The sequence below is a fragment of the Aptenodytes patagonicus genome, chromosome 15, assembly GCF_965638725.1.
Source record: "Aptenodytes patagonicus chromosome 15, bAptPat1.pri.cur, whole genome shotgun sequence".
Classification (NCBI taxonomy): Eukaryota; Metazoa; Chordata; class Aves; order Sphenisciformes; family Spheniscidae; genus Aptenodytes; species Aptenodytes patagonicus.
The window spans coordinates 15,239,205-15,264,640 of NC_134963.1; the positions used below are offsets into that span (position 1 = coordinate 15,239,205).

The window sequence follows — 25,436 nt, forward strand, 5'->3', positions numbered from 1 at the left end:
TTCCTGGAAAAGGGTTGTTTAGAGAAAAACCCTCAAATTTCTGCCTATCTGAACTGCAGAGATAACCCCAGGAGCGGAGCCCGCAGCCCCTTTTCTGGCGAGATGCCCATCTCTCCATTCTATTTACAGAGGAACCGCATTAAAGGAGGCAGCGGATGCACCCGGCGCGAGCCCCGGCACAGAGAGAGCACCTGCTGCTCAGACCCTGGGCGGTGGTACCAGCACATGGTGAAGCACCGCGGGCATGGGACGTGCCACCACCGCTCCTCAGACCCCGGGAGAGCTAGCGAGGCAACCCAGGTGCCTCTCTCCTCCCCTCGATGAATAACTCCTCCGAATGAATTCAACTAGCGACTGCCACACCGGTATTTGTTAGAGTTTTCTTGCTGGATAAGGAGCTGCCAATGCAGAGATAAAGCCTGGTTGATACCTATTATGCAGCACCTGAGCCCATTCAGCCACCACCTGCAGAACCTTTTCATGGCAGAGCTCAACAATTTCGCTTCTTCTCGTTCCTCGTCTGCCGTCAATCGTTCCCCATTCGGGCAGGAGCGGCAGGCACAAAGCGCGGCTCCCGGGGCACGCACCTCATCTTCTGCCTTTCCACTTCAAGAGGTCTACGCTGAACCGCGGCATTGAGGTACCCAGCTGGCTGCGAGCGAGCAGTGCTGCGGATCACAAGGCCAGAGACCGCCTACGCTTGACACCAGAAACAAAGGCAGACGATTTGCGTCTTCAGGCAGATCGCAGCTTATTCACCGCTGAAGTACGTATTCATAAACAAATACTTGTCTTCTCCTCCTAAACCTCTCCATCACACCTGTCGGCAGAGCAAGGAGGTTGGTGACACATGCCCCAGCGCCCTGCGGTGACCAAACCCCAGCCAGAGCCGAGGGGCAGCAGGGACAGCCCGGACAGGCAGCTCGGGGAGATGCAGAGGTCCGTCCTGGGGTCCCCACCATCCAGGAGTGCACCTCAACCCACGGCGCAACCTCATCTCACAGCCTTCACCCCACCAGCCCCTTCGAAAGTCCCAGCCCCGCGGCCCTATCCTGCTGCAGATGCAACTCTCTATTCAAAATGAGTTTTTGAAGTGTTCAGCCAAGCAAGCCAAATCCCAAATTGCTTTATAAACACTCTGCATTTCACCAGCGTGGGCTGAAGACATCAGCAACGGGAGCAAAGCCAAAGTGACTTGCAGAGGAACAATTTGGGAGGGATGAGTGAGGAAGAGCTGGAGCGCTGCCTCTTGATATTTTTGCCATTCGATGGGAAAACAGCCTCATCCATCCCCCACCCATTGGGGGTTCCCCCCCCCCTCCCCCGTAATATTGACGGCCATCACCTCTATATTGATGGCCATCACCTCTATAGCGTTGAAGACCTCAGCCTGGCTCCTGCTCAGGAGCAGGAATAAATCCAGAGCTGATGGTACGGCGGTTGCACGCAGGTTGCAATGCTGTTACCTACTGGTGTTTTGTGCTTTTCTTTCCTCTGCCCGACCATCCACACAAATGCCCATTAAATTAAATAGGATCGTTTGAACACCCCAAAGTGATAAATGCCAGACCCCAGGAAGCTCATTACTCGCTAGTATATTGATTTATGGGGAACCAGCTCAGATACCATGGTGATAGCCGGCACTATACACCCAGGGGAGACACGGGAGAGAGTGGGAATTAATAATAAGTACTTTGATATAAAAATACCTCTGCTAGCAGGTTACATCTGTGCTTGAGGAAAGACAGAGCAAAGGAGGGGCTGTTCGGATGCTTCCACATTCCCCATCAGTTTACTGATTTTTAGTATTTCACAGAAAAGAAGAAAACTTTGGGGAATATTAAGAAAGATACAGTCACAGCAACCAGAGCAGCTGAGCTGGGACTTATTTGATTTCATTTGAGCAGGACTAGCCCCGGCAGGGAGGGGAGGAATGAGTACTGCATATGCCTGCACGTGCCCGAGTTATTCGGGAAGTTTTCAAGCTGTTTCCATGTATTGGCTTGTTTTTCTCTTTTACTGACATCTGGCAACTGTGCTTTTGAAACTAGACAGCCACAAATGCGTTTCACAAAACGGAAAATTAAACAAGGCTGGAAGAGCAGCAAAGGGAGAGGTTTAGGTTAATTTTTATCCCTAGGCTTTGTTTTCCTCAAAATCAATGAGAAATACCGCACCCTTGACACACGCTCTCTCCCTGCCACGCCGGCGTGAGTGAAGCAGAGCAGCGGCATCATCCAGCTCGAGCTCCCCAAGCCCTCTGCATCTAAACACCACCCCAGGGACAGCGGGGACAGCCAGCTGGGACAACCGGGGTCACACCGACATGAGCTGCAACGAGTTTGTTAGGTCTCGGTCTAAGAAGAAAGCTGGCATGTGTCGCACCCCGCACCTACAGATACACCTTTTTTTTCCCCCTAATGAAACGCTTGGCGGGGGCGGGGGATAAAAAAGCTTGGCTGGTTCCTGGGCCAGCTATCCCTGCTGGGATGCCAGCAGAATCCAGTGCTGCCGGGGCCCCAGGTCCCCCCAGCCCCGCCGAGGGGTGCTCAGGACTGGTTTCACTGGGATTTACTACCCCCGAAACCTCCCGGTGAAGCGAAGCAGCTCTTCTCTGAGCCACACATACCCAGTGCCCTGAGATTTAGCATGGAAACGTTTCAGCCCCGGGACTACAACTTTTCTTTCATTTCCCTTCTCTTTTCTGTGCCCGCTGGCAAGCAGGGAGCCACCTTCCCCTCCGCTCCCATTGCTTTCAACAAAAGCAACATCTGGTTTCCTTCCTCCCCGGGCACCGAGAAACACCATCCATCCTCACTGGACCATGACCAGGGAGGAAAGCAGCAGCTGAAAGCTTCGTGACAGCGCAGTGTCATGAAATGCTGGACCAGGAGCCCGCAGACCTGATGCCGAGCATCAGCATCCATCGGAGCCTGGTCCCTCCGGGGGCATCCTGGTACTTTTCCCAGCAAACTCCACCTCCGAATTGAACCCTTACACAAGTCTCCCAAAGCAACCGCAACGGGGAGGCAGGGAATTCATTACCTGCCACGAGCAACGTTTTCGGCCTCAGCAAAGCCCACGTCCCCAGCCCGGAGCTCGCAGCGACTTGGCTCCCGCTTTGCACGGAGGAGCCTCTGCAGAGCAAAATTAGCGTGGGGAAATAGAAAAGCCCTGAAGAGCCAATGCTCCCCTCGTCCCGCACTCGCTACCTCTGCCCGATGGAAGCGCCGTCCTTTGATGGATATTACTTAGGAAGCAAGATTTTCCTCCCAGCAGCTGGCACGCGAGATAACTACAGCCAGCGCAGCCAAACCGCAAGGGCTGCAGGAGGAGGAGGAGGAGGAGGAGGAGGAGGGAGATCAGCCTCCCCGAAAAGTAGCTCCAACTCCATCGCGGCTTCGGAAAAAACAAGTTATTTAGAAAAAGCAAACCCCATGCATTTTTATTTGAAGGAGATAGTGTCAGAGGAGACGAGCTATTCTACAGCTGCAAGGAAAAGAGCTAAGAGACAGGTGAATGCAAAGCAGCCACGGGCTCCAGTGGCTTATCTAAAGCCCTGGTTGCAAACAAGTCATCCGAAAATACTTGATGCTTCAGGTGGCACTTGCTGCCTTTTGAAAGGGTGTGCTTGTAATTGGCTCCGAGAGGGCTGGCTGGGTGTACGGGGATGTGCGAAGGCGCTTTGACCTCTCCTTGCCTTTGAAGGAGCCCAATACATTCTCTGCGCCGTGATCCTCCTGCTATTTTGAACTTCAGGAAGGAAAAGAAATTTTAAAAAACAACTTCTTTTGAAGAGAGGGAAGAAGCAATTCTTTTGATCGAGACGGCTGCTTCACTAGAACTCAGCTCCGCTTTGGAATAGTAATAATAATAATAATTATTAATAAAAAATTAATAACGCTGTCACAGGAGGGATCCCTTTCCCTGGGCAGCCTCCTCTTTGGCTAGGCAGGAGGATGCCAGCACACGGGTCCCCCACGACCTGCCCCAGCAAACAGCCCTCCCCAGCCCCAAAGAGGATCCCCAGCATTGAGGATGCTCAGAAAACACAAGGAATCGTGCTGAGATGTCCCTCAATAGCGAAGGGAAGAGCTGGCACCAGCAGAAAGACTTGGTGGGACCATCTCTCAGCGGGGCACTTAATCACAGGCTTTCCCTTAAACACCCGCTTAAATCCCTTCCTCTCTAGGAAAGCGATTCAGCGCCGAGTCCTGCTGCGTTAAGTATTTTCCCCAAGAAGTCACGGCCAAAATATAAATACTATGGCATTTTGAAACACTTTTAAAATACAAAGGAGAACTTTCCCCTCGAGCATCCCCCGCCAGAGGAGCGCGTTAAGGCGGTGCTAACGAACAGCCGGCGGCGGGGATTTGATGCTACAATGGGTAAGAGAAGCTCAGCCAGCTCTTATTTCGACATCAAACACCCTCGCAGAGGATCAAGCTGCTGCCTTTCCCCATCCCTGCCATCCTCTTTGCTCGGGATATTTCTGTCTCCTCCCCAACCCATCCTGCTCCACAAGCTGCCAAAAGCAACGCTGTCTCCAGGCGGAAGATAGATACTCGCTCAACGTATATATTAATACACATATCGACTTTCCTGTTGTCAGTCGTTATCAAGATTTATCCAGCCTGATGGCCTCTTATTGACTGCGAAGGAGTGTATTCCCACGGGTCAATCAATTCTGATCCAGCCTGTGGCATGAAGTCAATACCTATTTATTATATGATCTACGAGCTCCATTACTTTAACTGCTGGGAAAGGGGAAACGCAGCAGAAAGTAAGAGGAGGGAAAACAACCGAGAGGCAGGGCAGGAGGTGACGCTTCGGCTCCCAAAGCGGGTGCTTGAACGTGGGGAGGGTTATGGGAGGCAGGACCTCATGGCTTCTGCTCCCAAAATACACCCATGAGTGGGGAGAGAAGGGCCAGACCTGAAAGGCATCTCGGAAATGCCCGGCTCTGGGATGCGTGGCTCCAGCCCGACATGGAGCAAAACAATGTGGCAGCTTTGTGCCTCAGTTTCCCTCCTGTTGAGCAGCTTTTAGAGCTCCTACTTAACTCTCCAGGGCAGGAAAGAAGGCTGATGGATGTCTTTTGAGATCGTTGGGTTGCAGTGAGGAGAAAAAGCCAATTTGTTGCTCATTAAAGCCCAAACAGCCAACATTGCTCCCTGGAGAGAACAACAGGCTGCCTGCAAGCAGTACTCACAGGCTTGTGCAGCCCGTCCTGGCCCCACGGAGCACCCACGGGGGAAAACCAAGCAGCCCCCATCTGTTTTGTCTTAAGTGCAATGGCTTACACTCTTCCCCATTTACTCCCATCCTCCAAATCACGTTAAATATCCACTCAGCCCCCAGCTCCGTAAGCGTTAAGATTTACAAGCCCCAAATCCTTTGCAGCTGAGCTGGGACACTGTAAATGTCAGGAGGTTTGGCACGGGGAGAGGCTTGGCAGAGCGGAACGTTTAAAGCCAAGCTTTGTCCAGAGCTCCCCAGCGTCTGCAGGGAGCGGGGTCCGGGGATGGGAGAGGATCCCCTGCGAGGAGCTGGGCTTGTTCATCCCGGCAGCGGAGCCAAGCATTAGACATTGCCAAAAGCCAGCATAGAAATAAATTATAAAATCAAAATAAACCCCAACATTTAGCCCACGTGGTGCAAGGAAGTTATCCTATAAGATACAGCCGCAGCGTCTTGGGTATTCTTCCCATCCCTTGCTCTCACACCTTCACTATTAATTCGTGGCAGGTAATGTGTTCCCTGTTATTAATGCCAGTTTGCTTTGCCACGGAGGAAAAAAGAGAAAACTCTCTTTTCACCTTTGGTATCTCACACGAGAAGAGGGATTATGGGTTTATGTTCGTCCTCAGCGCTCAGCTCCCCCCGCTAACGACCACCTCCAGGGAAGGGTTTGGGAGATGCTCCCTCTCCGGCAGAAATACTCCAACTTCCTCTGCTGAAAGGCACCTTCGACAAATCAATTCTCTTTATATAGTCCTGCCGTGGTCAAGCTTAATTCCTAATGTTCTTCAATGTTCTCCTTGGTATTCCCGGCGCATCACAGCAGGGACATAAATCATGGCCACGCAGCCACAGGTGGGATCGCCAGCAGCCATCAAGTTGGCTCCCGGTTGCACCCTGGAAATCTGGAGTCGCTCTGGCATCGCACCGTGAGAAGAGAGGGGCCAAAACCCGGCCAGAAGCATCTCAGGGTGCAAATCCCAGGGTCTTTGCGCAGCCTCCTAGTGCCACGTTTGAGCTTTTAACTAAAAACCAAGTAATCTTCTTAGAAAAGCTGCACCAAATCCCCCACGCAAGTCAGCAGGAGCTCAAAGCACCAGCTCAAACCTCCTCTCTCCTGCCTTTCAGACCTGCTAACCTCGCTCCTTTCTTGCAAACAACATTCCCATACAACAAGAGCCATCGGTGTCCCCCCAAAAAGCTGCACTCAGCGTGCTGATCCCCCCCACTTTCATTACAGACTCGATGAGACCCAGGAGCCTTGGGAAGGATCAATAACCATTAAAATCCCTTTTATTTTTTTCCCCCAAAAGGAACACCCAGAATCCTAAAACCTGGTAGTTTCTGCAACCCATTACCTTCGTGGGTGGCTCGAGCCATTTTAATAGCATTAGGAAACCGTTAGACTTTGTCCTTTGAAGGACCTCCTGGGTGGCTGAGGCTTTACCTCCCCGCGCTGCCACCGACGGGGGCCAGGACCGGGAACCCCGAGGAGCTGACGTGCGCTTACCCAGGCCTGGCTTTGTCTCATTCAACACTGGCAAAAACAACCCGTCATTTGCCTGTATGCAGCAAACGTGGCATTTTTCCAGTCCTTTCATTTCCACCGGGCCGAAGACTTTGATGCCGTTTTGTGCCATGCAGTATACAGCGCTCAAAGCACCAAGGCTCACATTCGCTCTTGCTCAAGACTAATTAAGATGAATGTTAACTGTCCCCACCGCTCATTACCCGAGAGAAAATCTATTAGCGGCTCTGACAGAAGTGCTCTTTGGAGTCACCACCTCCCATTGCCAAAAGATGCTGAATTTCTTCCTTTCCTTTCCGACCCAGACAGTTGCATTAAGAGAAGACTCAAGAATCAGACTCATAGAACAGTTTGGGTTGGAAGGGACCTCTAAAGGTCATCTAGTCCAACCCCCCTGCCCTGGGCAGGGACATCTTCAACTAGATCAGGTTGCTCAGAGCCCCGTCCAACCTGGCCTTGAACACTTCCAGGGATGGGGCATCCACCACCTCTCTGGGCAACCTGGGCCAGTGCTTCACCACCCTCAGCATAAAAAATTTCTTCCTTATATCTAGTCTAAATCCACCCCCCTTTAGTTTAGAGCCATTCCCCCTTGGCCTGTCGCAACAGGCCCTATTAAAAACTCTGTCCCCATCTTTTTTATAAGCCCCCTTTAAGTACTGACAGGCTGCAATAAGGTCTCCCCGAAGCCTTCTCTTCTCCAGGCTGAACAACCCCAACTCTCTCAGCCTTTCTTCATAGCAGAGGTGTTCCATCCCCCTGATCATTTTCGTGACCCTCCTCTGGACCCGCTCCAACAGGTCCGTGTGTGTCTCATGCTGAGGGCTCCAGAGCTGGACGCAGGGCTCCAGGTGGGGTCTCAGCAGAGCAGAGCAGAGGGGCAGAATCCCCTCCCTCGACCTGCTGGCCACGCTGCTTTGGATGCAGCCCAGGAGACGATTGGCCTTCTGGGCTGCGAGCGCACATTGCCGGCTCATGTCCAGCTTTTCATCCACCAGTACCCCCAAGTCCTCTCAGCAGGGCTGCTCTCCATCCCTTCACCCCCCAGCCCGTATTGATACTGGGGGCTGCCCCGACCCAGGTGCAGGACCTTGCCCTCGGCCTTGTTCAACCTCATGAGCTTCACACAGGCCCACTTCTCGAGCTTGTCCAGGTCCCTCTGGATGGCATCCCGTCCCTCTGGCGTGTCAACCACACCACTCAGCTTGGTGTCATCTGCAAACGTGCCGAGTATGCACTGGATCCCACTGTCTATGTCGTTGATGAAGATATTAAGCCTTAAGTCTGGTCCCAATCATGTGGGCAGACCAATGGTTAATGCAGAGAAAATCAGAGCGTTAGCCCTAAGCATCACGCCATCGGCAAGCCGCTGCCTCAGTTTCCCCTCCCAGCTTTTGCTTGTGGGCCATGGTGTTTGGGAGGGGAGATTTCTTTCTGCTTATGAGACGATCCTTGAATATCACAAGCGAGCAGGAAGGAAAACGTAGGGACGTGAAAAAGTAAAAATAAACCCATCTATAAATAACCCCCCTCCGGCAGTGCCAGGCGGCACGGCATGGTAAAGCCCCTTCCAGGGACGGGCAGCTGCTTCCAGCATGCCGCACGGCAGGAAAACAGAGATTTCTTTAACAGCTACAAGAAATTGCTCTTTTCTTGGTGGAAAAAAACGTCCTCGAGCAACCACCTCTAGGCACCCAGATGAAAAGGGGCCTCTTCTGCACACAGCCAGTTCGGCCCCGGGGATGCACGTGGGGAGGAGCGGGCGAGGAAATTTGGACATCCTGGATTTGTTTCTGTAATTAGCCCCATCAGACAGCTGGGACTGATTTTTGCCCGCTCCAAGCAAAGCCTGGTTTAAAGTTATTCCCGTAAACCCATGGGGAGAACTTGAGTCCCTTCAGAAAAATCCTGTTTGAAGAGCGATGGTCTCCCCTGCACGGGGTCACCAGCCTCCCTCCTCCCCCAGTGCCACGTCCTGGACCATGTCCCGTATCCTCGACCATTCCCAGTCCAGCTCACACCACATTGTCCTCTTCCCAGACTCATTCCCTACAACGCCCGAGCAGCAGCTCCCATCTGTGCCGTGGCAGAAGGGTCCCCAGGGCTGTCGTATCCCTTAGGAAAGACCAAAAAGCAGGGCCAGATAAGGAAACGTGCATGGGATGGACACCTCCACATGGCGGGAAGGCTTTTCCTCACAGGAGATGATCAGAGATGTCCCAAGAAGCCCCGAAAAATGTTCAACCAAGGATAGGCGACACAAGGACTGCAGGCACAAGGGCAAGGGAGCATCCCTGCGCTGTCGCCCCGGGAAATGCAAGGGATGCTTTGCCCTGAGAGCCCCAGAGGTGCCTCCTGGGGAAGCACCAGCAGAACAGAGCCCCACGGGAAGCCTCAAAGGGGAATAAATCGTGCCTGGCAATGACCTCTGGGCTAAGGGATGCGCATGCAGTCCTGGGCTCCCCAAAAATTCCCCGAGACTGAGCTCTGAGCCCCCTTCCAGCACCCCCCCTCCGTTTTCCTGCATCCTCATGGCCAGCCCACCACCAGCACCGGCCACGAACCGATTGTGCCCCAGAAATCCCAACAGAAGAAAACTAAACAGGTTTCCAGTTGCAATTGAAAAACTATCATGATGTTGATTCAGCCTTCGAAGAATACGGATAAAAGCGGGTTGCCAGTTGTAGGCAAAGAGCAGGCAATGCTCGGAGACGACGTGAGCACAGGTTATATTTAGGGCAATCCAATAAAGCTGTACTTTGACCTTAAAAAAAGGGACCGAGTGCAGCTGGGAAGAAAAGCAAGGCGAGCAGCACGCTTCACAGACCTCATATTAATGCATCAAGCTACCGCAGTGCACATATTTATTTTGTCAAACTGTCAAAAATGGCACCTTTACAGTTTTATAAAAAGAGGCATTAGAATAGAAAATGCTTTGTAGCTAAAAAAAAAAAAAAAAGAATACATTGCCCAGGTTTTGATATTGAATAGGATTGAAAAGCTGAGGAAATAGGGGCTGCAAAGGGATCGCGGAGCGGAGTGGGACGGAGAAGCTGCGTTTTCATCTGGGTAGAGGCGGCAATGCTGCCCGGTGTAACACATGGATGGGGTCTCTGACGCATCGATCAATACGTGTGTTTGCACACTTTTCAAAAAGCTTTTGGCCTGAAGCTAGCTAATAGATGGAGATCTGAAACGCTGCTGAATTTTCCCAGATGACTATTTTTGGTCCAAAATAAAAAGCCTATTTTTCCCCGTCCCCAGCTGGGGAGAGCCAGCCGCCGTTTGGAGTCACCCTGTCTCCGAGGGATGCAACTCCTGAGCCAAATGCAGCCCATGAACCCACGGGGGCAGGGAGCAAGCGATGGCATGAGGAGCCACAAATTTGGGTTGAAATCCTTTGCTGTTAAGCAAGAGGGAGAGCAGAGCAAAGCCCCCACCCCGGCACCCGCAAGAGCCGCCCCAGCTGGGACCGGGGGGCCGGGAGGTGCTGCTTTTAAGGGGACATTAGGAAGGGATGATGCAATATTTCACTGCTAATGGCTGTCAGAAGCGTTGCCGTTTCAGCACAGGCTTTTTGAAACGCTGCCAGGAGGAGGCTGGAAATTCAACCTCACCTTGGGGAAACTTCTCCGAGAGAAGGTGACTCGTGGCGGGATGCAAAGCAGCACCACATCAAGCCCCGCGGCTGAATACATGGTCTAGAGGTGAGGGAAATAACTGAATATTCAGAAATAAATGTATTTCACATGACGACAGCTGCTCTGGGATCGGCTGCAGCCTCCCCGCCTCGAGGCCAGCGGGGATTTTGTGATTGCCCACCCGTGCAAGGAGTACGCCGGGATGCTCGGTGCTGCGTTTCCCGCCAGGCGCGTGGGTGACAGCGGGTACGTGGCAATTCCTTGAGACCGAGGCAGCTCTGGAGTGTTTGGGATGGTTTGGGAGACCCCAAATCCCAACTTGCTTCCCAACCAGCTGCAAGAAGCCTCCTCCGACAGTCTCATTCCCGCACTTTGCTGCAATGTCCCCAAGCATCACCAGCCACCCAGCCAGCAGATCTTTAAGACCTCAACCTCCCTCCCCTGGCCCCGTCCCAAACTCACTCTTATTAGTCCCATACCCAGTTTTACCTGTAATAGAGACAACAGCTTTGGGAAAGGGAAGAAAAGCTCCAGGACACCGTGACTTATCTTGCAAGGTTTCCCACATCCTCAGGAGCGAGGAGACCTCCCATGGTCAGGCTCCAGTCTCATGGGGCACCAGCTCTCCTTGCAAGCACCCAGTTTTCCCACCTCTGCTGCTCTTCTGGCCATTTCACAGACCATTGGACCTAACACTTGCATCCTGCTAAGCCTTCAGACACCCGAGCTGTTTTCACAGCACCAAGTTATTGATGAAACCTGGTGTCTACATGTGGCCAGCTGCTTTATGCAACTAGAGGCTTCTCCACGCTGTGGCAGTGCTCCAGCAGGGTCCAGACCCCATCACCCATCCAGGGACCTGACCAGGGCACCATGCAAAAAACCACCAAAAAAACAAAACAAACCCCCCAGAACAGAAGCTGCTGATCCCACCAGGTTACATCCCTCCTGGTTAAAACAAATCATTCCTGTCCCTGGTTAAAACAAACCATTCCTGTCTCAAGCTCCACTTCTACAGGAGATGGATCTGCCTGGACTCACTTAAATGGGATTGCTATCTGCTTCGCAGCACAAGTCACAGCAGATGGAGAACATCTCTTTGCTAGTGCCAGCCTTGCCTCCCAGTAATGTTTGACTGCAGGAAGGTGTTTTGGAAAGAAAAAATGATTCTGGCTGAGCATGAGACGTCGGAGCTTACCTGGTGATGATGGCAAGGTGGGGAGGACTCATGCAAGCTCCCATGAAGAGCACCACGTTCTCGTGCCGGGTCTGCCGGTACGCCATCACCTCCCTCTTGAAGGCCTTCAGCTGGTCCTCGTTGTCCCGCTCGATGTCGATGAGGCGGATGGCCACCTCCCCGTGCCAGCGCCCATGAAAGACCTGCCCGAAGCGGCCCTTGCCGATGAGCTCGCCAATCTCGAGCTGCTCGAAGGGGATGTCCCACTCCTGGAGGAAGATGCTGGTCTGGCTGGCCTTGCGGGGGAAGTTGCGTGCGGAGAGGAGCGAGAGGTTCATCTCTTCAAAGTCATCCTCGGACTCCTGCGCCTCCTCAGTGCCTTCCTCATTCTGCGGGGGGGGCAAAGGGAGGTGAGCATAATAAAACGGGGGAAAAAAAAACTGTGGCCAAGGAAGATGACGTGGACAAAACCCCACTGATGCACCTACTGCTCACTCAGACCCAGAGAAACCGGGCAGGTACCTTCCAAAGGCAACCGGGCGGCTGCGCTTTATGCAAAGCCAGCAGAAACCCAGATTTTGCAGGGGGGCGTTTATTTACCCCAGGGTTAAATATAAGAAAGCGACACAATTCATTTGTCTGAAAGCAGCGTTTCATCCTACCCCTGCCGAGCTGTGCTCTGCTAATACCGTCTGCTCCCGACCCAGTGCTCCCCAGTCTGCAGCCCCCAGCCCCCCGGGACAGGTCTGGGTTTTTTCTTGACGCTCTGTATATGCTTTCTACAGGATTTACAATGCCCATTAAAAGCTGCATCCCCGTCCTCACCCTTCACCCCTTCCCCTCCACCACATTTTTAATGCATCTCAGAAAAACTCATTGAATTATAAATTTGAAGGCAGCCGCGAAGCCCATCAGCGTCCCTCTTCACGGGGTGGGGACACGGATGCCTGGGCAGGATCAGGCCTGGCCATTAATTCAATTATCAGCAATTTCACCGCACAGATGCTAAACTTATCTGGTTCCTGTGAAATGTGCCCCAAGATGTACATAAAATAAAGGCCCATTAAGCAGAGGAGCGAGCCCAGCCATCTCACCTCCGAGGTGGGCTCCACTTCAATTTGAAGCAATGGGTTTCCTTCCAGGCTGTTAAAAGAATCACTGAATTACCGCCAGGTAAAAACACGGTTAGGTGGGGAGCACACGCAGGCGTCGAGTCCTGCTTCCCGCAGCATCGCTCTGCACCAGGACTAAAGGGATCAGGGAGGAGAAGTACCAGGCTCGCTGCTAATTTGGGAGAGCAACCCCTTCCCACCCATGCCCTGGCTGCCTCCGTCCCTGAGGACGGCCCTGGGTGCTCGCACGGGAGGGGTGAGGATAGCAGGAACGCGCAATAGTCATTATTGCATCAATTAATATTGGATGCGTGAAGTTCCAGGATGGATTTGGTGATGTGGGAGCACACGACCGGGTCCCCATCCCGTCGCCCAAAGCGCACGGCGCGGAGGATGCACCATCGCTGTGCGCCCTGGGAGGCGTCACCCCCGGTTAACCCAGGGTAAGGGACAGATTTACACCCTCGCAGCTTTTGACCATATCGGGGCAGCACTGGGGCATGCGTTCACGGCATTTTTAGGTGGTTTCCAAGATCAGAATTACCTTCCCAACAAACACCAGCCAAAGCAACAAGCGCGGCTGATTAGCAGCCATAAAAGAAGAAAATGGGTTTTTCAATTATTTTTGAGAAGTGGAGGTTTCAAAGACTTTTCCTGCAATAAGAGCACCCAAATTTGTCTAGTTTCCCAGCTCCCTGGGCCAGGAGCTCCTCTTTTTCTTCTCCGCTTACACAGCACCTCCCCCCACCAGGTCCATGACCAGGGTCCCGCTGCACCCGACAGTTGACAGGGAATTAGGGAAATTCCGTGAGGAAGATGAGCTGGAGCAGCTCGGGTGGTTTTGAACACAATATAAATATATTATAAGTTATTACTATCGATAACATAAATAACAGCGTCCCCTCCCAGAGGCAGCAAGGATCACAGGAGAGGCATAACACTCCCTAAGCCACTCGCACGCGGTGGTCCTGTGAATCCTGTGCCATCCAGTTGCCACTAAAGAGCTATAAATCCCAGGGGAGACAAGTTGCATATACAAAAGGAGCTGACCCTGATATTTTAAGCAGCATAGAAAGCCCAGGTGGATGCAGACGGCTTCTGCCGCCCGCCACGATGCACAGGCGGTTTGCAGGAGCAGTAGTTTCCTCCTGCCTGATCTTTAACCCAGGCACGAATACCTGTCTCCCGAGTATCCGAAGCAGAGTCTGCTGTTTAACCCAGCCAAGCCCGGGGTAACCTCAGCAGCTCCCACGGGCTATTTTCAGTGGGGCGAGCAAGAGGAGAATAACAGATTTTGCATATTGAAAGCTATTTTCCCACCAAAGCCTGCCAGCCCTACGCCTGATACCTTGCTTTAGGCAGGGAAAGAAAAAAAAGAAAATAAAAGGCTTTGACTTCACCACTTTGCCATTCATTTCCCGGCCGCCAGCCGCCAGCCACCGGCGGGGACAGCGGCTCCGTCCCCGTCCCTCCCATCGCCTCCCCCAGAGATGAGATCCGCCAGACCCCCCGGCAGTTGCCAACAGAGTTCGGAGCGCATGGGCGAGCCGGACACAAACCCCATCACAGCCTGGAGCGAGACCCTCTCTGTTAAACTCCTGGCTTGTGAAATCCTTCACAAACGGCATTTATAAAAAGGACCGGCAAGCAACCCTGAACTGTAACATGGCTGCGGGATGCTGCCGGGGCAGCACAGGCGCGAGGACCTTGGTGAAGGCCAGATTCAGCGGAGCAGCTCAGACCCGACCTGCTGGGGAGAGCTAGTCCTAACGCCGATTAGATACTGCATTTCAAAACTCATTTCAGCGCAAAGTTTATTGGACTTCAAAATATTACAGGTGGGGCTGCAAGAACCGCCTTTATTAAAACTATCTCAAAGACCCTGGTTCTTTGCTTATAATTCAGTAAAAGATTAATCGCTTGGGCTTTAGTTTCTCAGACTGAGAGCCTTTTTTTTTTTCCGAGGGCGAAGCGCTGGGCGGGTGCATTGCTGTGGGTTATAAATCAATCCCCTGCCCTCTCCTTTCAACCCTTCTCCTCCCCGAGACACAAGCCAGAGCCGTGAGCTGGGTTAGGGAGGCAGGAGCACCGGGGGGTCACCACGACCATCCACCCCAACCTGCCCAAAGGGCATCCCTGAGCCCCAAACTGGTCCTGCAAAGCCAGGGGACCACCCATGGGTGCCCGGAGGAGGTGGGGTGCACACGATGCGCTGCCTGGGGAGGGGAAGGTGAAGTTAGCCGGGAGGAGGGGGAGGCACTCACATGGGGTTGGAGTTGACGGGGTGGAGGACCACCTGCGGGGCTCGGGTCGGCGTCTCGGGCACCACGTCTGGGGAGAAGAGAGTGGAGTGAGAGCGGGCTGGGAGGCACCAGGAGCCCCTTCCAGTGCCAGGGGCACCCGGGGGAACTAAATCCCACTGAAAACCTCCCTTCGTCCCCAGGTCCAATTTAGTTACACCCTTAGCTATAGCTGGGTATAACTTAGGGCCACCCAGCCCTGCATCATCTTAGTAGTGCACGGTCCTGCAACAATATACTAGTTTTGGGGAGAAATCCCACCCCAGCACAACCCCCCTGCACAAATCCAGGGGTTAGGAGAGCCGGCCGTGCACCCACCCCCCTAAGGGATATCTCAGCACCCCACGTTACAGGAGAGACTTTCGAAGAGACTTACCCGGGAAAATGAACTGCTGCTTGTACTTGTAGTAATGGGAAGCTGGAAAAGAGAAAAGGGGGGTTAAACACCGACCTGCAGAGCCAGACGCTGGAGAGGCTCCGACCTGCTCCCGGTCCTGCACCATGAAATGCCAGCCCCAGGTCTGGGTCCCCCCCCTGCATGACCCAACCTCTCCCACCTCCATCTCTCCGGAGGATGCCACCCACGATGGCACATAGGGTGCCCAGGCCAAAAAATTAAGACCTTAGCCCTCTAACGATCTGGCTGGATTATTACTTCATGTTTGCCACCATCAGCTACTGCTGATGCATTTGGAGAGTGTTGATGTCATCTGCAAAGTTGCTGGTGGGATTTGGACACCTGGTTGCCAGCAGTGCTTGGCTCCCGCCCGGCCTTCAGGAACCGCTCGGCATCATGGAGACACCAAGCAATGGATTTGCAGCTGCTGCCCGTTTTTGCCCAATCCAGCCCGTGTAACTGTGCATTTTTGCCATGCTTCAGAGACGCTTCCTTCCTGGGCTGGCTGCCTCCCTCCCGGAGCACCAAAAGGAGCTGGCGGCTGGCAGCAGCCCCAGGAGCCGCTGCCCAAAGCCAGCGCTGCAGAAGGGCTCTGGGTGGTGGTACCCTCCATCGTCTCCCTGTCGCCAGCGGGCAAAGCCCGAGGGCTGATTTGACTCAGGGCATGCAGGTCATGGGTATGAAGCAAGACAGAGCTGCTGAGGCCACCAGAGGTTAGCACCAGCTCAGAAGGCACCTTCTTCTTGAGCTTGAAGACCTCAAAGACTGTCCCTCAGCTTCTCTCCAGCTTCAAGACCCCGAAGACTGACCTCAGCTCTGCAGTGGGACCTGAGCAGCCCTGAGCCAAGATCAAAGGAGACTCGAAGGTAATTCTGGCAGAAAAAGGTCACCGTGTTGCAATTTCCAAGCTCAAATCCTAATCCCCAAGATGACCATCTCGATGAGATGAGAACTTCCCGCGCAGGAAGATGAAAGCACGGTAAGTCCTGCTTTGTGTCAGATCAGCTCCTGTTTGCCACAGGGCTCCGCTCATCACAGGCATTAAAGCAGGGAGCAGCCCCCTCAGAGCTGCCGGGGTCTGATCCTGCCCCGCTCCATCCCTGCTGGCCGGGCAAGCGTGCCAGGGGCTCCCTGCGCTGGCTCAGCTGCGGCGGCAGCGACAGCATGTCCGGGTCCCCATGAGGAGATGCTGCTGCCCACTGTGGGGGTTACTTCTGTGGTTTCTGCTTTAAACAACATGAAATCACGTCTCAAAAGATCTGCAGGGAGGTCTCTGCTCCAGAAGTGATGCATGACAGGGTCACCAAATGCTGGACCCTCTGTCCCTTCCCCCCAGACCCAGGCAGGGTCCAGGCTTGCCCAGCAAGCGGTCTGGGGACATTAATCGCTGCGAGCCCGGCTATCGGGCTGCCAGATGCTTTGGCTCTGGCTGGACCACCGTGAACTTGGTCATACCGGCATAGAAACCCACGCCGTGCTCTCAGGTTTGCAGCCACGCTGTGGACTATCCCCTCCCAGCACTTGGAGGCTCGAGGGCTGCGGCTGGTGAGATCCCAACTTGGGGAGCAGGAGCCAAGCCCCTCCTCGCCAGATGGGTCACATCAATCCTCGCAATGCCCAATGCTTCCTCACAGCTCCTCCACTGTTTTCCTCGTGCCCCTCCAGCATCCTGCCTGAGCCCCAGGCACTCCAGTGAGCAAGACTTGTGCGCGGCTGCAGCCTCTCTGGGCACACAAGGACCTGTGTTCTTTGGGTTTTATTTTTTTTCCAGCTTTTGGAAATGTTTGTTATTGTGGTGATGTGATGTGATGTGATCCTGCCAGTCAAATCCCCCCTCACCTCCCTCCTCCTCCTCTCTAGCTGAAGGCTCATCAAGACAGAAGGGAGGAATCACCACGGTGCAGCAGATCAGCAGAGCATGAAGGTGCTATCTGGTTCCTCCATAGAAGCAGTCCCGACCCTCCTCCCTACCTGGACCAGTTCGTTAACCCTGGAGGTTTTTTGGATGCCGGAGGGACCCCAACCTCCTGGCTGCTGCCCCGTCAAAGAAGCTCAAGGCCACGGACCAAACAGGGGGTCACCATCCCCAGGCCAGCCAGGAGTGTTTCAGGATCTCAGAGATGGGTCAGGGCCATGGCTCCCCCTCCTCTCCCCTCGCCAGGCCCTTTTTGGGAGCAGCTGGAGAGGCAGGCGGGTGGCTGAGGACAGCTGATCCCCTCCACGCTGCCAGGAGTGATGCTGAGCCATCCCCCTCCAGGAAGGGACCTTCCCTGGAGCAGCAGCACTGCCCCAAGGACATCCCGAAGGCAGCTGCGCTGGGGCAGGCACTGGTACGTCCTCAGGCCAGGAGGGGCTTTTTTGGCCACTGAATGTAAATCCTGTGTCCTGCAGCCACCATGACCAAATTACCTCTTCCACCCTCCCTGAAGAGACTGAGCTCCAGGAGCAGATGGGTCCCAGGTACCCAGACAAGACTTGGTGGGACAAGCTACGTCAAACACCCCCAGCATCAGCGACTCCCCACTATCACCCCATGCACGCTGCCAGCATCACCCCAAAGACACAGTGAAGTCAACCCAAGTTACCCTTGTTTCCCGTTTGCTGCTGAGGCAACACAGTGGGCACATGCCACGGAGGAGTCATGCCTGGAAAGGTTTTTGTAGCCTCAAGTGCAGCAGGTTGCCCACAGAGGTTGTGCTGGCTCCATCCTTGGAGGTTTTCAAGACCAAACTGGATCGAGCCTTGAGCTCTGACTCTGCTTCAAGCAGGAGGCTGGACTAGAGACTCCCAAGCTCCCTCCCAACCTGAATTGTCCTAAACTCGTCTTTGTTGCTCATTTCTGCTTCCAACTTTTCCCCATCCCAGTGTAAGTCCAGGCAGGCAAGCAGATGGAGCAGATCCTTACCCTGAGGACACCCTGGGGCACGAGCCCCTTTCATCGGGCAGATGTGGAGGCGGGGAGCCCATGGGGAACCCAGCACGGTACCTGGCAAGTTGAACTGCTTCTGCTGGCGCGGGCACTGCGGGGAGGGGTGCAGGGGGGATGGGGGCGTCGCGCTGGGTGGCAGCGGCGGGGCCGGCGAGGAGGGTGTGGAGGAGGTGGTGGAGGAGGGGTTGCTGCTGGAATCTGGCTGGTAGGGCACCGGGATGTGGTCCTGCAGGACACGGTGAGGGAGAGAAGAAGAGAGGAGCCAGTGAGAGCAGTGCCAGCTGGTGCCACCCCAAGGTGCTCCAGTGCAGAGGACCCCGGGTGACAAGCGAGAGCTACTCAGGTCATCCCAGTCCCCTGTTTCCAGAAGCCCTAGAAAACAACCAGAGCCCCAGCCTCGCCTTTTCCAAAGCCATTTGTATTCATAGTTTGCACCAAGGCCATTTCACACCAGAAATGGGGTTCCTCTCCCAGCCCCTCCATGCTACACACCCACAGCTGAGGGTTCCCTAAACCCCGCTGGCTCTGCAGAGCCATGGCCACCAAGACCAGAGTTGGGGGCCGCATCCCTGGGATTCGGTCCTTAGAGACATCAAGGACCTGGCAGCTTCTGCTGACCTCCTTCAAGCCAAAAACCCAGCACTTTGCTTGGCACAGGGGCTGAGCCGAGGCAGATTTGAAAGGATCAGCCAACGCATCCCAAGACATCCCTTGCCCTTCGTTGACCCTTCCTAACCAAGGCCAGGATGACAGCTTCAGGTGCGCCCCTCCAGAGCACACTGCAATGGGTGAGGAAGGGCCACCTGCGAGCAGACGGGGAGGAAGACCTGCCTGGATATCAGATCTGAAAAGGAAAATTGGAGCCAGAATTTCCCACCTTGCTCGTGACCTTGCTGTCCAACTTGGGGACACTTAACAGGCTCTGACCTTCAGCAGCACTGAGCAATCCCATCTCCAGACAGGTGCACCCATGGCAAGATCCCTCCAGGGTTAGAAAATCTGCACAAGCCTCCCCCAGCAGGTAATTTGGTCCAAATTGATTAATTTTTAAATGAGCTGGGCTTTCCAGGAAACCCACATACATTTTGTACAGACCATCCTGACATGCACGACAATCTTGGCTAGGTAGATGTTGTGGTTTAACCCCAGCCGGCAACTAAGCCCCACCCAGGCGCTCGCTCACTCCCCCCTGGTGGGGTGGGGGAGAGAATCAAAAGGGTAAAAGTGAGAAAACTCGTGGGCTGAGATAAAGACAGTTTAACAGGTAAAGCAAAAGCCGTGCGCACAAGCAAAGCAAAACAAGGAATTCATTTGCTCCTTCCCATGGGCAGGCAGGTGTTCAGCCATCTCCAGGAAAGCAGGGCTCCATCACGCCTAACGGTGACTTGGGAAGACAAACGCCATCGCTCTGAACGTTCCCCCCCTTCCTCCTTCTTCCCCCAGCTTTATATGCTGAGCATGATGCCACATGGTATGGAATGTCCCTTTGGCCAGTTGGGGTCAGCTGTCCCGGCTGTGCCCCCTCCCAGCTTCTTGTGCACCTCCAGCCTGCTCAGTCGGTAGAGCATGGGAAGCTGAAAAGTCCTTGACTAGTGTAAGCACTGCCCAGCAACAACTAAAACATCGGTGTGTTATCAACATTATTCTCCTATTAAATCCAAACCACAGCACTGTACCAGCCACTAGGAAGGAAATTAACTCTATCCCTGCCGAAACCAGGACAGTAAATTATTTTTTAAGCCAACTCTGAAGGCCACTAACAATGAGATTTCAATGGTATTCACAGAGAAGAGGGTATCGCTAAAGAAATGCTTTTAGAAACATCAAAGTAAGAAGGAGCCCCTGTTGCATAAAGCACATTCATAGATGAAACTTTAACCTCAGGAGTGCTCAGGTCAAAGCCAAATATATATATATATATATATACACACACACACACTGTGCATCATCATGCTCTGGTTAGAGGAAAGCTAGGAAAGGTGAAAGGACTGCACAGCAGAGGCAGAAGAAGAAACAGGGCTGATGACCTTCGCACCCAAAGCCTTTATCAGTGAGCCGAGTCACTTCCCCAGTGCCCTCTAATAAAATGAAAGAGCGTAGTGCCTATGTGAAATGAATCACTGGAAGGACTGGCACTAAAACAAAAACGCATTTGAATTTCTTTTGAATTCTTGCAGTAGCTCTCCAGCCTCAAAAAGCCATTTGCAACACCCCATAACAACAACAACAAAGCAGATCATTACGCTAAGGATCTCCTAAGAGCTTTAGCTTTAAAAACTGCATCCTGGAGAGCATCATCCGGCATCCAGCCTCGCCGAGAGCCAGAAGATGCTGAGGTCCGGGAGGAGCTGGGGGTCCTGCCAGGCTTTGGGAAGCCAGGGTTTTGATGACCTGTTCCCCATCACACCGAGGACTTCCCTCACTTCAAGCACTTCCAGCCTGCAAACACCTCACCCTGCGCTACCTCTGGCCGCCCGCGAGAAATTTTCCACTGAAGGCAACAGGCTCTAAATTTCATCAAAAATAACCCCATGCCGGTTTTATCGCTGTTAATGCAGGGCAGAAGCAAGCAAGCCAGGTGCACTGTCAGGTCTGGCTTGACCAGCTTTGCCAGAGACACAATCAAATCCTGGGCTTGTTTTATTTGTAACAATAAATTTGTTATTTACGGAATTCTCAGGTGGTAGCAGAGACCTCAAACCACCCCAAATCCGGCTTAGACCTGGAGACTGAGAGGCCACAGTGGAGCAGAACCGGTGGGACACAGGCTATTTTGGAAGTGCTGATCCCATCTTGTTTTAAGAAGAAATAACCTTGGCGGACGCAACCCACGCTGGGAAACCCAAGGGGCGAGGGGTTTGCAGCTCTGCTCACAGCATGGCTCATCCTGCCTCAACACCAAGCTCACCCTCGCTCTGCTCCTTGAATTAGCACCGGTCCATGGGATTATTTTTTTAATTTAAGCCCCCAAGCAGGTTTCTAGGCAGTTCCTACCCAGGCGCTGACACCCACATCAGCCCTATAGCGGTGGATGTGCCTGGAGACCCACGGAGACACCTGCAAGGCTCGGTCCTGGCAGACGGCTGCGGGGCTGGGAGATACCCCATCCTGGGGACAACCCACCAGTCCCCTCCTGCCCCAAACACAAGCCCAGAGCGTGGCCCCTTTTGCTTTTAAATTCCTTCTTTTAGAAATTACTCTCCGAGCTGTGCTCCCGCCCAGCAAACGGGACTGATGCTCCTGAAGGACATGCCCTGCGAAAGCTGCTGCTCCTCATGCAAGGAGCATCCCCGCTGGGAAAGCCGAGGCAAATGGGGTGGCTCAAGGAACCCAGCTCGGGTGGCATTTGAAAATGCCATTGGCTTTGGTCCCCTTGTCTGCAGCAGCTGCACGCGAAGAACCAGCAAAAGCTGCTGATATTTCGGCGACACGGGGCCGGTCCCCTCTGGCAGGGGGTGGGCACGAAGGGGGTGTTCAGGGCTGGGTGGAGCAGCTCACCTTGTTGAGTTTGTTGGTTTTGGGGAGCGTCTGGCTGACATGCAGGTCCGAATACCTGGGGGGTTTCCGCAAGGGGTTGTTGATATCGCAGGGCACCGACTCTGTCCGGACTAACCTTGCTGGATTAAGAAGGGAGCAAGGGGAAAAGGGGATGGAGAGGAGGGGGAGAGAGATGGAGAGACATCAAAGCTTCGAAGGAGTACTTGGGGTCACCCTGTGTTTGCAAACCGCTCTTGAATTGCTCTCCAAAGCAATCCCCCACGGCAGCTCCAGCCGCTCGGCTCCTGCCCCAGGATGGCAGCCAGCCTTCGGGCTCCCCCCTGCACCCAGGCTACAGCCAAACCCCCCCTGGGACGTGGGGGGCTTAAAGCCCCCCATGGTGGGATGCGAACCGCACCCTTCTCCCCCCGCCGAGGGGCTGCAGTTCGGGGAGGCTCAGCAGCCATCACGGCCACCCCACGAGCCGGGGGGTCAGCCAGTATCAGGAGGAGGCACCGTCCTCTTCCTCGCCGCAGCTTTTCAGGGTGGGGGGGAAGGAGCCGGCTCAGAGCAGCCTGCTCTTGGCAGAGATGTTTTTTGGGGGGAAAGCCAGCCTGCAGCCTGGGGGGACTTGGGAACGGGCCGGCTGCAGGGCAAAGCATTTAAGAGCTTTTTAGGGAGGCTATTTCACTGATACTGAGGCCACCCCAAAGCCACGCTGCTCCTTGCTCCCGTGCTAAAACATACAGCGGGCAGCTCCGGCTCTTGCAACATCGCAGACCGCAGCCAGAATTCCCAATTTCTGCCCATCCCAGGAGCCCACCTGCCCCCGGCAGCACAGGACGCTGCTTTCCCTGCCTCCTGGTCAGGATTTGCAGCAGCTTGGAGCATGACGGAGGGGTCTTCAGCCCCTTCCACCCGAATTTGCTGCAAGTGAGGGCATGGGGGCTGGAGTGAAGGCTGCAAAATTGCCCCACTCCGAGCCACAGCATCCCCACTCGCCTTGAAAGGTGCCACCAGCGCAATGCATTTCCCCGTGATTAAACCAATGAGCATGTTTTTGGTGGTATTTAACACAGAGTAACAGCCTTAAGAGCCCAAAATTTAAGGCAATGGTAATTGGAAGCGTTTCCCTTAGGCGGTCACAGTCCTCTGGCCATCAGGGAGCACTCGGCCAAAATCTGGAAGAAAAGAGGTGGGAAGCGACGCCCGTCGTCCTGCTGCAAAGTTCTCCCTCCTCTGTGGATTTTAGGATGGGCTCTCCCGGAGGAGAGCTGGATAAGGCAGCTCCGAAAGCACCACGAGCATCCGCAGGGGCACGGCCGCGTCCCCATGGCAGGGACCCCCATGCACCGACAGCGCCGCGGGAGATTTCGGGTCCCACGCGTCCACCCTAAGCTCTCGACGGTAGCAAAAGGCTAAAACCTGTTGCACTTACCCCGTGCGGTGGGGAATCTGAAAAGAAAAGGAGGCAGGGGAAGGGTGGGTGGAAGTGGTTTGCAATGCAAATCTGCCTCGCCCCGAACGGCTCGTCTCCCTACAAGCGGAAAAAACGGTGGGTAAAATTTTCACAGAGCGCCCAAGCGGTTCGGGAGCCTCCGTCCCGCCGGCCGTCAGCGAGGGGTCAGGCTCCCGAATCGCCCGGGGGGCTTTTGAAAGTTTTACCTGGTGGCAACATCCACGGAGGCAGAAGGGGGAAGAAAGGCCCTTACCTCCACGGTGGATGATCAGCAGGTGACACGGAGGGGCCTCTTTGGTGCATTTGTTGTGGCACTTGAGCCTAGCGGGAAACAGAGAAAAAGGCGTGAGAAGCGAGGGCGAAGGGGGTGCGGAGCGTGACGGTACAGCCAAAGGGATGTGGCTCAGAGCAGGAAGCATCGCTGCAGACCGGGGACCCTTTCTCCACCCCGAAAGATGACTTGATGTAACATTTCGGTTGCGCACAGCCCCTGGGTGCTCGCTGCCTGAGCGGGCCCATGGGCAAACCCTCCCGGATCCCTGCAATCCTGCAGCTTGCGCTCGGGAAGACCCGTGATTCCCAAACTGCCCGCCCGGGCTGTGGGCACAGGAATAAGAAGCGGTACGGGATGCACGTCGTCGGAGCATCGGGGCTGCTGGCTGGGAGGACGCAGAGGCTGCACGCCCTTGGCAAACGAGAGCCACGGTGGGTGCCTCTGCCCCGACGGAGGGGCGCAGGAACCCCCAAACCAGCCCTGCCTGGGGGGGGGGGGGCTGCCCAGCTCCCCCCTTTCTCCGCCGGCTGCAGGGGACCAGACACCCACCAGCCAGCTCCAAGATGCCCAAAGTTGTAATTTCCACCAGCCTCGGCTGAAATAAAAGGAGCAGAGACCCGCGCCTGGGGGAAAGCCATTTCCCCCTGACCACCATCCAGCGCTAATGCTGCTTTACGCTTAATTAAATTCAGGGGCAGCGGAGGGGAAGGAAGCGGCTGCCCTGGCCCCCTTTGGCTCCCGATGAATCTCTGCCATTGTGCCCTCCCTCCTAGCTTTATTACCAGGACATTTAACAAAAATAATGAGAGCATTTATGGCAACGTTGAATAATCTGCAGAGCTTTGCCTGGTTTTGCAGAGCCGGGGCAGGGGTCTACGGAGGGCTTCACCCCCGGGTCATGCATATAGGCATAAGCAGGCCCCCACTGCCCCGAAACGTTCCCGTTCATTCTTAATTAGGGATGGAAATGAGTCCCCAGCTCGCGCTCTGCCGTGGCGGCCCCGGCGGAGTGGAGAGAGCCACAGGGGAAAAGGCAAAAAGGAGGAAAGGATTAAAAAAAACAAGGGCAAAGGATGAAAAAAAAAAGAAGGCAGCTACAAGTCAATGGCCTGGGTAATGAAAATTCAGGAGCCGTGCATGTTAGCTTTTATTACAAAGCCGTTCCTAGAGGGAAAGGCAGAGATTAATTCAGTATTTGAGGCTTGGAGGGGTTTGGGGTCTGTTTGTTTGTTTTACCTGCTTGTTCCCCTCCTGTTTCTGGGGAAAGCAGCGCTGGGGCCAGGTGGCTATGGCAAAGCCGGCGAACCTAAATACTTTGCGTTCACCCCAGCTTTTTACAGCTGGGGAATTTCTTTGCTCTTTTCTGAGCGGCTGCGTTCAGCTCTGGGGCCCCCAACATAAGGAGGACATGGATCTGTTGGAGCAAGTCCAGAGGAGGGCCACGAAGATGATGAGAGGGCTGGAGCACCTCTCCTATGAGGACAGGATGAGAGAGTTGGGGTCGTTCAGCCTGGAGAAGAGGAGGCTCCGGGGAGACCTTCTAGCAGCCTTCCAGTACCTGAAGGGGCCTACAAGAAAGCTGGAGAGGGACTTTTTACAAGGTCCTGTAGTGATAGGACAAGGGGTGATGGCTTTAAACTGAAAGAGGGGAGATTTAGATTAGATATTAGGAAGAAATTCTTCACTATGAGGGTGGTGAGACCCTGGCCCAGGTTGCCCAGAGAGGTGGTGGATGCCCCATCCCTGGAAGTGTTCAAGGCCAGGTTGGACGGGGCTCTGAGCAACCTGGTCTAGCGGAAGGTGTCCCTGCCCATGGCAGGGGGGTTGGACTAGATGATCTTTAAGGTCCCTTCCAACCCAAACCATTCTATGATCCTACGACTACAGGCAGCAGGACTGAC

The 25,436-nt window shown here is 54.3% G+C and overlaps 1 protein-coding gene across 3 annotated transcripts in view; it reads right to left on the reverse strand.

Moving 5' to 3' along the window:
- The window catches only part of KSR2 (kinase suppressor of ras 2), a 90,435-nt gene that overhangs the window by 21,199 nt on the left and 43,800 nt on the right, over positions 1 to 25,436 (reverse strand). For 2 of the 3 annotated variants that reach the window (XM_076352870.1, XM_076352871.1), the window contains exons 8-15: positions 23,515 to 23,582; positions 23,241 to 23,339; positions 21,824 to 21,942; positions 18,383 to 18,551; positions 15,376 to 15,417; positions 14,964 to 15,030; positions 12,682 to 12,730; positions 11,609 to 11,976 (exon numbers count right to left, since the gene is read on the reverse strand). In XM_076352870.1, the coding sequence (XP_076208985.1) occupies positions 11,609 to 11,976; positions 12,682 to 12,730; positions 14,964 to 15,030; positions 15,376 to 15,417; positions 18,383 to 18,551; positions 21,824 to 21,942; positions 23,241 to 23,339; positions 23,515 to 23,582 (981 nt within the window). The remainder of the gene's footprint in view (positions 1 to 11,608; positions 11,977 to 12,681; positions 12,731 to 14,963; positions 15,031 to 15,375; positions 15,418 to 18,382; positions 18,552 to 21,823; positions 21,943 to 23,240; positions 23,340 to 23,514; positions 23,583 to 25,436) is intronic. The other variant, XM_076352872.1, reaches the window with a different exon arrangement.